Consider the following 13895-nt stretch of genomic DNA (forward strand, 5'->3'; position numbering starts at 1 on the left):
CCAGACCCCCTGCCTTGCCAACGTGGAGTCTTACTCACTGGACCACCAGGGAAGTCCCAATAGGGTAATATTTAAAAGGGAACTATGTATTGCTCAGTGACTAAAAGACGATAAAGCTCACAATCAGGTGTTAGCAGTCCAGATCAACTAACCCTTGATTAACAGGAACTTAACCATTCTTTAACCATCTCATTGCTCATATGTTCCTTTCAACACCAATTTTACTATATCAAATACGAATTGAATGACGCTCAGAAGAATCAGTGACCTTCAGAGACAGTGGGGGAAAGTGGTTTCCAGGAACTAGCCCTGAGTTGGTTTGGTTCTAAGATTTTCCTCCTGTTGCCTGCCAATTGATATTTAAGTAAAATGGGTAAGGCTGCTGCTAAGAACTGCGGCCCTAGTGGACAAAATTATAAAGCGTGGAAAGGTCCAACTGGAGCAACAGAGCAGAATGCCCGGGCTCTGAGGTGACAAGCGACACATGCCACTTCAGGTCTGGAGCTACACTGAGTGCAATGACGAAGCCCTGGGTACTTAACATGCAGTGATATGGGAGCTGGGAGTAGAAGAATCTGAGTCTCAGCTGAATACAGAGATCTCTGCTCATCGCTTACTGCTCTCAAAGCTGCTGCAACCTTGTCCCTCCCTCACTCTTCCTGTGCCTACTGAAACATTAAATACATTCTGTTGTGACTTATTATGTATCTGTCAAATAAAATTAGCATGTCTGGTAAGGTTTAAGTTGTATTATTTTAAAGATCATATATTTGTGCAAGTATTTTTGGAACTGATGGGGAAGAAGTTTTCAAATTAAATGAATAAGAAAATGCTCCAAATTTATGAAGAGGATTGACTTGGAATTAAGATGTACACTTTGTACAGGTTTTTAATTCGAATTTTATCTTTAGTTTGGGGGGTAATTTAACTGAAAAATTCAATATAAGAGACTACACCTTCTAGTAGATCACAAAGAATTAGATACTTGTCTAGATAAGCTAGGAATGAGTCAGACTTACCTTACTTAGTCCTAAGTATGTCACCATGGACATAACTGGTGCTGCCAGTGCAAAGACCAGTAAGTGCTTTCTGATTCGATTCCGCTCGAGGCCTGCATGCATTAAGAAGGAAACCAGCCCAAACGCAGCTGGTGCCTGGAAAAGAAAAACTATCCCTTGTTACTCTGGAAGTTTGGATTGCTTCTACATTATGAAGTACCTATCATTTGACTGAATTCTCATACAAGAAAACCAGGCATACTAGTAAGTCTGGGCTTTGACTTTCATGAATTAATGTTCTAAGCTAGAAAATATCCCATTTGTGTGTGTGTGTGCATGTATGTGTGTCTGTGTAGTAGTTAAGAAAAGAGTAAAAAGAAAGGAAGAATATTTATGAACAAAAATTACTATGAAATGTAGAAATCTGTAGAGGACTTAACAGTTTGTGTATATGACCATAAAAAAATAAAACCCCTTCAAGTATAAGGTTAAGAAAATGGTAGCAGAAGACCCAGCTATGAACAGATTTATTCAATTCTCTAAAATGAACCGCAATTACGAAAATAACTAAAAAAACTTTCCATTCCAGAAAAACATAATGACCAAAGAGAATTTTTAATTATAAATGTAGTCAATACCAAATCTTACACCAAAATTCTGCTTACCTTATGTAGCATTATTGCCACAAACACAATTAACTGGACACTAGTTTGTGAAGTAGAAGCTGCTGCTCCCAAAGCAACACCGTCAGCTGAATTTGGAAAAAGTGAAACATAAAACACTATAACTATAAATAACAACTATAATAGTTGGTGAGTGACTGGGTGGGCTTTAGAGTCAGATACAGCTGGACTGGACTCTGGGACGGTTACTTAACCTTTCTGAACCTTAGCCTTCTTATTTCTACAATGGGTTCAATAAAGTATGTATTCCTAGGGTTTTCATGAGGTAACATAGGTGAAGAGCTTAGCATAGGTGCTATTCAATATTCAATTTGTCAGTTATTGTTGCTGTTGTTGGAAAAGTATGATGCTCAAAAATCTACTGATTAATCAATCAAACTGTAATAACAGAAATATCAAAGAATTCCAAAGGAAGCATCTCTGCATCTTGCAGATGAAAAACCAAAATAAAGACACCGCGACTTGGCATAGATGATTTACACGTAATGAGTAAACAGTGGTTGAAATGGATGAATTTTTTTGTTAGAAAAGCATGTTTTACTAGAAAGTCCAGATAACAGTGTGTCACCTTTCACATGCTTTTGTCATTTACAGAGCCCTACTACTCGGACTAGTTTTGGTTATGATTCTAAGGCATGCCCTGTCAGCAATGCTGAGACTTCGACACTCTACAGCCTACCTCTGCCTCACCTGGCACTTGGGCAGATACCCAGCACCAGGGCTACTGAGTACAAAAGTGAGCAGGCTCTTATGCAGATGAGATCCTACAGTAGAGGTCAGCAAACTTTTTGTCAAAGGGATAGATAGGAAGAATTTTAGCCTTCGTGAGTCATTTGGTCTCTTGCAACTACTCAACTCTACCATTGTGTGAAAGCAGCCACAGATAGTACGTAAACAAGTGGCCATGGCTGTGTTCCAATACAACTTTACTATGGACACTGAAATTTGAATTTCATGTATTTTTCATGTACCACAAATTATTTTCATCCATTAAGAAATACAGAACCATTCTTATTGCAACCCCAACACTGAGTACTCCAGGGCTCATGCTTCTGTTGGAGGCCTTCATTAAGCAACCCTTTCCCCAAAAGGCCAGCCCTAGAGTATTTCATGTGGATGGTCCCTGTGTGACAGAAAAGAAAGGGGTTCCACTGCAATGTGACCCTACCTGCAGCATGGACGACCAGACCCAGCGTGGTGGTGATTTTGGAATTGCTAGGCCTTGCTGTTTCTGGATCTGAAGTAAAAATACGCAAGTCAGCCACGAAGCAACGTGAAACAGAAACTATTAGAACATTCACCTGCGGGTGGAAGAAGTCTTTGAAAGCTCTTAAAGTAGAACATTATTATTTTCCTCACTATTGTCTTTTTTCTTCTGCTTCAAACACTTGGAAGTTTCCCCTGTCCTGAAGAGGTGGGCAGGTGGAAACTCTTCATTTGACCCAGGCTTCCCTGAACAGACAAGATGTCACCCCAAACAGCCTCACACCTCTTAACGCTTCACCTCTCCAAGGAAAGTGCTCTGTGGCGTCTGACCACCTCTCTAGACCAATCTCATTGTCATTGCCTACCCCTCCCCCTCCCCCTCCCCAGCCTCCTGCAACTTTATCTGTATTCTAACATCAAAATGTCGTTCACATTTGCCTTTCTCCATTTTGTTGCCACCATCCTAACCTAAATTTTCATCACCTCAAACCTAAATTAGCAGTAGGCTCCCATCTGGTTGTCTCCCCTTACTCTCATTTCTCCCTAACCTAATTCATCTTACACATCCTTGTCGGATTCATCTTTCTGAATCACCACCCTTGTGATGGGTCAGTTAAGAATCTGCTGCTTTTCAAATTCAGTCCAAACTGCTCTATTAAGTAGGTCTTGAGCCCTCTATCAACTGGTATCATCTCTTTTTTTTTTAATAAATTTATTTATTTTTGGCTGCATTGGGTCTTTGTTGCTGCTCACGGGCTTTCTCTAGTTGCGAGAGCAGGGACTACTCTTCATTGCAGTGCGCAGGCTTCTCACTGTGGTGGCTTTTCTTTGTTGCAGAGCACAGGCTCTAGGCACGTGGGTTTCAGTAGTTGTGGCTCGCAGGCTCAGTAGTTGTGGCTCACAGTCTCTAGAGCACAGGCTCAGTAGCTGTGGCACACGGGCTTCGTTGCTCCGTGGCATGTGGGATCTTCCCAGACCAGGGCTCGAACCCGTGTCTCCTGCATTGGCAGGCAGATTCTTAACCACCGTGCCACCAGGGAAGTCCTCAACTGGTATCATCTTATTTCTTACTGTCCAGTCCAGTTAAACCAGTTTCTGTAACACCCTCTAACAAAAACTGTCTCATTCTCCTTTCCCCAAATCTCCTCACCCCTAATTCTTGGCATGTACTACACTGCCCAGCTCATCAATCCAAAACCAAGACATTGTTCAAAGTCTTAATTCTAGGACCGCTTACTCTGCAAAAGAATCAAAGATTAATTCCACCTTAGAACAACTCTCCCCTTGCCTAGAAATGTACAGCTCTATGCACAGTCTCTACATGCTACTTCAAGGTTTCTTCTGTATTCCACCTTAGATATACAAAACTGTTTTCACTTAAATATGTCCCTCCCAATTGACTGTGAACTATACAGAATTAAATTTTATACTTCTTTCCATTTTTTTATTTGTATTATAGAATGTATCATAGCACTGGTCACCGAACAGTTGCTTAATAAATCCTTGTTGGAGATTTAAAAAAGTATTTATCTGTATTACAGGTATTATAAGAAATATACAGGGCATCCCTGGTGGCGCAGTGGTTGAGAGTCTGCCTGCCGATGCAGGAGATGCGGGTTCGTGCCCCGGTCCGGGAAGATCCCACATGCCGCGGAGCGGCTGGGCCCATGAGCCATGGCCGCTGGGCCTGCGCGTCTGGAGCCTGTGCTCCGCAACGGGAGAGGCCACAACAGTGAGAGGCCCGCGTACCGCAAAAAAAAAAAAAAAAAAAAAATTATCTTCTAATTAAAACACTGCAAGAAGGGAAGCTAAAGCCCCTAATCACTCTGAGACAACAGATATTTCAATATCACCCCAAACTGGAAAGAACGATCATATTACACTGTATGACAAGCTTGTTTTGGCTTTTCTTTACACAGTCTTGTGGTCTAATTATAAGTAGCATCTTAAAAAAAATTAGAGGGGGGCTTCCCTGGTGGCGCAGTGGTTGAGAATTTGCCTGCCAATGCAGGGGACACGGGTTCGAGCCCTGGTCTGGGAAGATCTTACATGCTGCGGAGCAACTGGGCCCGTGAGCCACAACTACGGAGCCTGCGCGTCTGGAGCCTGTGCTCCGCAACAAGAGAGGCCGCGACAGTGAGAGGCCCGCGCACCGCGATGAAGAGTGGCCCCCGCTCGCCACAGCTAGAGAAAGCCCTCGCACAGAAACGAAGACCCAACACACCCAAAAATAAATTAATTAATTAATTTAAAAAAAATTAGGTTTAAAATTAAAACACAATTTCTATAAATCTATAGGAAAAGACTCTGATTCAGAATAAATTTAATAAACGAATTAACTTTTACTGATAATAATACATAAAATCCTGCAGGTAATAGGTAAAGTGAGGTCACCAGATACATGAAAACCAGCAAAAACAGTGACCTCTGAGACAAAGCAGGAGGAAAAATAAACACATACTACATTTAATTCTTTGTATGGGGCTACAGGACACTAATGCACCTATAAATGCATTTTAAATTTAAACTGACAAGAATTGCAAGAAAAATGTCATAAAGGCCACTATGGACAACTATGTAATGTAGCTGGAGTCAGAGTCCATCCAACAGAGGGTGCTTCTCATTTGCTATTTGGAATAAAGCACATAAGTAAAACCTTTTACTCCAAAATCAATTTCCTAAAATAAGACTTGGTTAGTTAAAAAAAAAAAAGTTGCAAGAATAGTTCAAAAAGCAATCATATACCCTTTTCTCAGAATGACTAATTGTCCAACATTTTGCCCCATTTGCTTTATCATTTGGGCTTATGCTCTCTTGTTTTCTATCTACACTACACAAATACACATATTTGTGTATATCTTTTTTTCTGTACCATTTAAGAGTAAATTGCATACATTGTAACTCTTTATACTTAGATACTTCCGTGTGTATTTCTGATGATAAAGGATATTTTCTTATATAATCACAGTAAAGTTATCAACTTCAGTAAATTTAACATTGATATTTTTTTCTACTCTCTCTTGCATATTCTAATTTGTCAATTGCCCAAGAATGTCTTTCAGGGCATTTTTCCTTTTCCAGGAAGGATCCAGCCTAAGATCATATGTTGCACCTAGTTTTATCTCTTTAGTCTCCTTTAATCTGAGACATTTTCTCTGCCTTTGACTTTGTGACATTGATATCTCTGAAGAATACATTTCCTTCCCTGCGCCTTTCTTGTTTTATAACAGAGTGGTCCTTCCTTTTGGATTTGTCTGATGTGTTCTTAGATGATGCATTCTTGGATGGAATACTACATAGGTGATGTCCTCAGGCTATCACATCTAGAGGCACAGGATGAACATCTGCTGCTCACTGGTGGTGTGAATTCTGGATTATATATTGGATATTGTAAATGTTATCTTGTGGATACTATGGATTCTATTATATTCCTCCAAAGAGTGTTGATTTTTTGCTTTGCTTTACATAACTGGATTTGGCTCAAACTGCAAACTCTGTCTTCTGGGCAGCTGCCTAAATCTCAGTTTAGTTCTTTTACATTTAGCTGAGCTGTCTAGAGTCTGCCCAAGAAAGCATGGTTCAGGGCTTAGCCAGAGACTTGGGCAGTTTATACATAGAATTTGGGGCTGAGTTTCTCTGTCTCTCTCCTTTCTAAGATTCTCCCCTCACTTTCCAGGGGCTGGGTAGCTTGAACTCTGTCCTCCAGTTCCTTAGGCCAGAAAGACTGTCTTCTATCAGTTAGTTACCCCATAGGCACTGACTGCTAAAAGCAGTAAAAATAGGAACTAAAAGTAGTAAAAATAGGTTCCAAGTGTAGACTCCCTTCCAGAATTTGCCTCCTTTAGGTCACTCACTCTCCAATGTCTTCAGATAGTGGTTTCCAAAATTCTGTCCAAAGTTTACAGTTATCTGTACAGAGGCTGGTCTGGTAGGAACATTCTGCCCACACTGAAAGCAGAATACCAGTGACATTAATTTTGATCATCTGATCAAGGTATTGTCCGATTTCTTCATTTAGTTACTTTTTTTTCCCTTGTAACTAATAAGCAAATCAAAATATACCCCCTAGATTTAACATTCATTGATGATTCTGGCCTGAGCCAATTTTTACTATGAAGGTTGCAAAGATGATTGTCCAACTCCAACTGCTTGCACATTTACCAACTGGCATTTAGCTTCTGCTGGAACCAAATGCCCTCCCTTCTCCTTTTATCTTTCTCCCATGTGGATGTGCCCATTGATTCCCATTTTTTCAATGATTTACGCTTTATTGCTGTTCTTAATTATCATGGTGCACAAACTGTCTGAGATCTGGCCATGAGAAGCCCCTTCAAGCTGGTTCCTATATCCTGTGACATGTTTCCATCTTCTTTGAGCACTAGATGTTCCAAGCTCATTTTATCCTTACCCTGTCCTGTCCTAGAATCAGCCATTTCTCTGAAGAGCCCTGATATGCTCATTGCTAGTGGGGTGTCTTTACTTCTTGGCCCTCTCTGCACACAGAACTAAGATATACATACATGTATACATAGACACACATGTATATGCACACATACACATATACGTTTTAGAAATCATGATTCCAAGAGCTCCGATTCCAACTCATCCCTGTAGGGGTTCTTTCTTGCTTTCCCTCATTCCCTATTTGCATGTCCCTTCTTCCTCAGTGAGGGCTCTGGTTCCACCAACAGCGACACATTTACTCATTTGCTCAATCTTGTAACGTATCTAAACTAGTTTCAGAACTGTTTTGCCCACACCATTACAAAAAGCAAAGCCTATTAAAAAGAGTTCAGTACTGTTTATGCTTCTTCCCCAACTCTACTCACCACTAAAGGTATATAGTCAAATACTACATTCATAAGTTACTTGAATTAGTTTTTTCTGCATCCCCTTCAGTGTAACTGTGTTATTCATTTGAAGTATAGTTCATCTGTTTCAGTTAGCTCCCCCATCCTTTGCTGATTTCATTTTATATTTTGAATATGGAAAATATTAACATATTTCCCAAAGTTAAAACTATATCAAAAAGGCATGCCCAGGGAAGTGTCATGCCCTCCCAAAACCCTTCTACTTTATCCCACCCATGCCCTCACTCCTACAAGTAATCAACTTTGTTTTCTAGCTGATCCTTCATATGTTTCCTTTTTGTAAAGATAGGCAAATATATACACGTATACTTGTTTCCCCTTCTTTTTTACACAAAACATAATATATGATGTATAATAACTTATTTTTGCTTTTTTTTTTCCCGCTTAACAGTATTTCCTGGAAATCTCTCCATATTGGTTCACAGAGATCTGATTCCTTATTCTATTTCACAGCTACATAGAACTCCATTACATGGACACACCACACTACACTCAACCAATCTGCATGACTGGACATTGAAGGGTTTTTACAATGATAAACAATGCTGCGCTGATTAGTCTTGTGCATATGTATTTTCATATTGGAGCTGATTCATCAGAACAGATTCCTAGAAGTGCGATTTTGGGGTTGAAGGGTAAATTCTCCACTACAGGGGCTGTACCACTATGCACACCCACAGCAATAGATGAGAGTGCCTGTTTCTTCACAGCTTTGCCAACAGAGTATACTGCCAAGGTTTTGAATTTTTGCCTATCTGACAGGTGAGAAATGGCATCTCAGTGGAATTTTGATTTGATCTAAAGTCCACAGGCTTTAGACTGCTGACTGCTGAAAGGCTCCATGGCACAAAAAGGGTTAAGAACTTCTGCCCTAGACCTCCATCAAATGAGCTTTAAAATAACCAGGGTAATAATATAATAAACACTCCCTTGTGCCACATGTCACAACCCACTAGCTTTCTCAAATGAATGAAGTGTTCACCAGAACCTGAGAAAGTTTTAGCACTAAATAAGGCCACTGATACATACTTAATTATTCAATCATTGGTGATCACCTAAAATGCAAATGTTTTGCACTGCCCAGAAAACCTTGGAGCTACTTACCATCAGTAGAATGCACATGGGAGCTGCCAATCTGGTCCACCAGCAACATGAAAACAAAGCCCAGTACGAGGGAAACACCGATGTAGGCATGGAGCTGTGTGTGGTCATGGCTGTGCTCATGTTCATGGGCAACCGGTATTTCTGCTTTGTCTGACGCAATCACATTCTGTGTTTGACTCGCTTGGTGGTGTTTCCCTAGAGCAGAATGAACCATAAAGAGAAAATGTGTTTTCCCCCTCAAAACATCTTCATGTAGAAGCTTCCATTCTTTTGTATTTCAAGCTCTACAGATTTTACTGCAAAGACATTCACTTCCTGTGTTATAATCTAGCCAATGATAAACTCCCTTAACTTAAAGTTCATGATGAAAAAATTCCCAAGGGTCCTCTGCTTTTGGCATGCAGAGCTTTTAACTGCCTATTATTCCCAAAACCTAGGAAGTGGAAGCAAATCACCAAGAAAGCAGTCATATTCCCAAGGGATAGCATCCCCAAATCTTCCTTTCGGGCTAGAGAAATTCACACCAATCTCACCAGAAACTACAGTAAGGTTTATTTTGATGAAAATAGGCAAATGAAGAACAGTAACAGTGAAAATAATTACAATCAAATTTATCTAGTTTTACACTTAGGTTGATATAAAAATTGCAAATAAAGGGCAAACTGAGTATAAACACTTATAGCTTTAAAAATCTCAGGGGACAATCACTAATTAGAAACCAAAAGGGCAGAGCAGTTTAAAAGAGACATTTCCTTCTAGAAAGATGACTGTTCTAGAAAGATGACTGTTCTAGAAATATGATTGTCAGGATACTCTGAATTACAGTAAATGACACCTGGCTAAGTAATACTGCTAGTTTATTATACTCACGTATTTGACACTCAAAACATAAACACTTCAAGGCCAGAATCCTGATCTTTGCTGTGTTTCATAAATACAGGCTAACATACTAAACACATTTCTTGCTTGTAATTAGATTAAGCATTTTAATCTTTGACCAAAGAAATTACATAAGTCTGTTTCAATGTTTTAGAGCCTGCCTTAATTCTTTAAAAGTCATTTTTGAGAAGCACAAAGCACATACCATCTTAAGATAATAAAAACTCATGTATTTTTCTAATTCTTGAAAGATTTTTTGTTTATTTACACACCTTTTTTTTAACTTTTAAAAAATGTGGTAAAATACACATTACGTAAAATTTACTTACCATTTTAACCATTTTTAAGCATACAATTCTGTGGCTTTAAGTACACTCACATCATTCTACAACCATCATCCATCTCTAAAACTTTTTCACCTTCCCAAAGTAATTTTTTAATCTTAAGATTTTTTTTCCCTAATAGTGATTGCATTTACTTGTTTTAAAATGTCTAAATCTCTCTCTTTTTTTTTAAATCAACTTTATTGAGGTATAACTCACAAATGTAAAAACTCTAGTAACTACCACCAAGGTCAAGATATGGAACAGTACTTTAAAATATCAGAAAAGTTGTCTTGTGCGTCCCTGGAGTCAATATGTCACTCTTGGTCCCAAGCAGGCACTGAAGAGCTTTCTGTCCCCAGAGTTTTCCCTGATCTAGGATTTCATATAAATGGAATTATGCAATATATCCTCTTTTGCATAAGGATTCTTTTGTTCGGCATAACATTTTGAGATTTATCTAAGCTTTGCATGTAGTTTGGTCCCCTTTTTTGTTGAGTAGCGTTCCATTGTATGGACATATCACAACTTGTTTATCCATTCAGCTGTTGACAGACATTTAGGTAATTTCCAATTTTGGTCCATTATAAATAAAGCTGCTATGAGCATTCAGGTGCAAGTCTTTCTGTGGATACACATTTTCTTTTCCCTTGGGTAAATACCTAGGATCAGAACTGACAGGTGTATGTATGTTTAACGTTATAAAAAAGAACTGTCAAACTGTTCTCCGAAGTGGCTGTACCATTTTACAAACCCAACAGCAATGTTTGAGAGTACTAGTTGCTCCATTCCATTGTCAACATTTGATATTGTGAGGCTTTAAATTTTTAACCATTTTTACATAGGTGATCATGTCATCTGCAAACAGATAGTTTTACTTCTTGCCAATCTTTACGCCTTTTCTTTCTTTTTCTGGCCTTACTTCAGACTTGCGTCTGGCCAAGACCCCAAGTACAATGTTAAGTACAAGTGGTTGAGAGGAGACAGCCATGTTTTGTTCCCAGTGTTAGGCATCTTACCTGTAGGTTTTTCAAATATACCCTTTCTCAGTAAGGAAGTTCTTTCCTAGTTTGCTGAGAATTAGGAGTTTAATTCTGTCAAATGTTTATGCTTTTCTGTACCTGTTAAGGATGATCAAATGGTTTTTCTACTTTATTCGATTAAGATAATAAATTAAAATGGTTTTTGGATATTAATCCAACCCCTGATTTGCATTCCTAGGATAGACTCCAATTGGTCAAAATGTATTATCCTGTCTATATATTGCTGTATTCAATTTGCTAATATTTGGTAAAGCACTGTGCCAACTACATTCATGAGGGATATCTGTCTGCAATATTTTTTCTTGTAACATCTCTGTTTGAGTTACACTGGCATCTTAAAATGAGACGGAGTGCTCCTCCAAGAGACAGGCAGAAAAAAACTTCCTCCAGCCCCCCAATTTCCATTTTATTAATTTAAACAAGTTCTACGAGTATCAGCAGTTAATGTTAATGGTGCTAATGTTAAGCAGTTTTTGAAATTGCTGACATGAGACTTATGACAATGTTTTTTAAACTTTTAAGGACATGATCCCTAGTAAAAAATAAATTTTACATCATGATCTAGTAAACATACACATAGATGAAAAACTAAATAAAAATTTGCAAAAAATAATACTTATCCTTACAATGGTTACAACGCACTATTCTATTTCTTCATCTGTCTTGTCCCTCCTTTGTGCTCTTCTTAAATGCCAGTCACAAGTCCAACTTATTAAATTTATTTCAAGATCCAGAGTTGCTACCTTCAGTTTGGAAGCACTGCTGGAGGTAAAGAGAGACTTTCAGAGGAAGAAATGGATGGTTTTGGAATAAAAGGTATTTCCTGGAAATCAGAAGCCTACGCTGCAGTGATCAATTAAAGAGAACTGAACGCTAGACAGGTCTAGGAGGAAAAGGTGGGCAGACAGAATGTGCCTACCCTGTCCTTCATGCAAGCAAAATTATTGTTAGCAGTAAGGATTTTAAGCTAGAGAACTTACTGAAAGCTCAGAGATGAAAAATAATTAAGTTTATGAGAGAAGCAATCTAAGAATTTTGATCAGTAGTGTTGGACAATTAAAATGTAGCCTCATGGTAAAAGGAGGGTGTTCAGTTTGTGAAAAATCATTGAGCTATATACTGCCAATATGTGTACTTTCTTGTATGTATGACGTATACTTTTTTGTATGCAATATTTCAATAAAAAGTGAATAAACTCAAAATGCAGTACCCTGATGACCAATACTGAGATGGCAGAACTCACTACTTTTCAAGTAGGTCTTTGTGTGCTAGGAGAATAGCTTAGCATGGCCTCAAGAATGTAAAATAAATAAACGAAGTAAAACAATTGACTTTCTCTAAAGACAAGGCAATTTTTGGTATGCTTCTGTTTTAACATACAAAACCAATTCTTCATAGTTATAGATGTAAAGAAACTACACATGTGAAGTCAGTCATAGAATTTTGCTAACTACAATTTTCAACACTATTTAGAAAGATGCTATTGGAAAGGATTTGAATGATTATCTTTTCATAAGGTACCCACTAAATATTTAACAAAACGGGCTCCTGTCTCTGCCTCTGCTTAGACTCTGCAGGAGTTAATGAATCCATGGGCCTTCCATGCTGCTTCTCCTGGATAACACCTTGTCTTTCAAAACTCAGCTCATAAGTCCCTTCCTCCTTGAGATTTTCTGTGTCCTCCTCTAGTCATGTACACACAGAGTAGTAGTACGTGTCTACCATAGATTTTATATGACTATAACATAATTCAGACAGCAGCAAACTGCAGGACAGAGGCTCATGCCTAGCTCTGTAAATAAAATTTGCACTGGAACACAGCCATGCTCATTTGTTCATGGACTGTCTGTGGTTGCTTTCATGCTATGACAGCAGAGTTGAGTAACTGCAACAGAAACCATATGGCCCACAAAGCCTAAAATATTTACTATCTGGCCCTTTACAGAAAAAGTTTGCCAACCCCTGCTGTCACTGACTGTTAATTTATTCATTTTCCATCAGCTGTGAATTCTTGAAGGCAGGGCTATATTGTGTATCTATGAACGGATGACAATCAATATAAGGCCATAAATTGAGTAGATACTCAACAAATTGATGTTGAAGGCAAAAAAATGGCCTTCACTTCTATATTTTTTTTATGTGGCATTTCATCTCAAAAGTTATGCAATTAATTACTTCCTAAGCAAAAAGATTTTTTTAAATGGAAATAAAATACAATCTTTTAGTTGTATGTTTTAAGGTAATTATGCACATGCTTCTTTATAAATCCAGACTTAATAGGTAACAGATGTACATGCTAAATTAGGTGAAAGGTCATGCTAAAGCCAGCTTAGGTACAAAGGTGGGTTAACACCTTATTAAAGGGTGTTAGTCATACTATTATTTGTGAACAGTTGCATAATAATTTTTAAAGATAATTAATTTTCAGGTGTCCATAGTTCTGAAACTAAATGTCAAGCCTAATTACAACTTTCAAAGGGTGGCCGAAATTATTTCCCTTCATAAGGTATAACTATATCAGAATTTTTAAATTTAAATGAGTATAAGATCCTTCTATATCTTATCCTAACAATGCTTTCTTTATCTAAATAATTTTGGAACTCTTGGTACAGCATTCAGAGTCACGTTTATGAATCACAATAAAACTGTCATATTTTCTAGTATCACCAGCTTTTGATCTAAAATAATATTGAATGAACAGGTCACCTATCTTATCAAACAGATTGGCATTGAATAAGTTGTACATTTCTCTAAACCTAAACTACTTTCAAGGAAAATTCTGCTGCCA

The 13895-nt window shown here is 38.3% G+C and overlaps 1 protein-coding gene across 4 annotated transcripts in view; it reads right to left on the bottom strand.

The window, feature by feature from the left end:
* SLC39A9 (solute carrier family 39 member 9) overlaps positions 1–13895 on the bottom strand; it is a 48949-nt gene that overhangs the window by 4928 nt on the left and 30126 nt on the right. For 3 of the 4 annotated variants that reach the window (XR_013827353.1, XM_079915064.1, XM_079915063.1), the window contains exons 3-6: positions 8863–9057; positions 2850–2918; positions 1664–1749; positions 1020–1154 (exon numbers count right to left, since the gene is read on the bottom strand). Coding sequence is in view for 3 of the 4 variants with exons in the window: in XM_079915064.1 (XP_079771190.1) it covers positions 1020–1154; positions 1664–1749; positions 2850–2918; positions 8863–9057 (485 nt within the window). In the remaining variant the exon portion in view is untranslated. Of the gene's footprint in view, positions 1–1019; positions 1155–1663; positions 1750–2849; positions 2919–8862; positions 9058–11733; positions 12077–13895 lie in introns of those variants that run through there. The other variant, XM_079915065.1, reaches the window with a different exon arrangement.

The sequence above is a fragment of the Stenella coeruleoalba genome (assembly GCF_951394435.1).
Source record: "Stenella coeruleoalba genome assembly, chromosome: 2".
Lineage (NCBI taxonomy): Eukaryota > Metazoa > Chordata > Mammalia > Artiodactyla > Delphinidae > Stenella > Stenella coeruleoalba.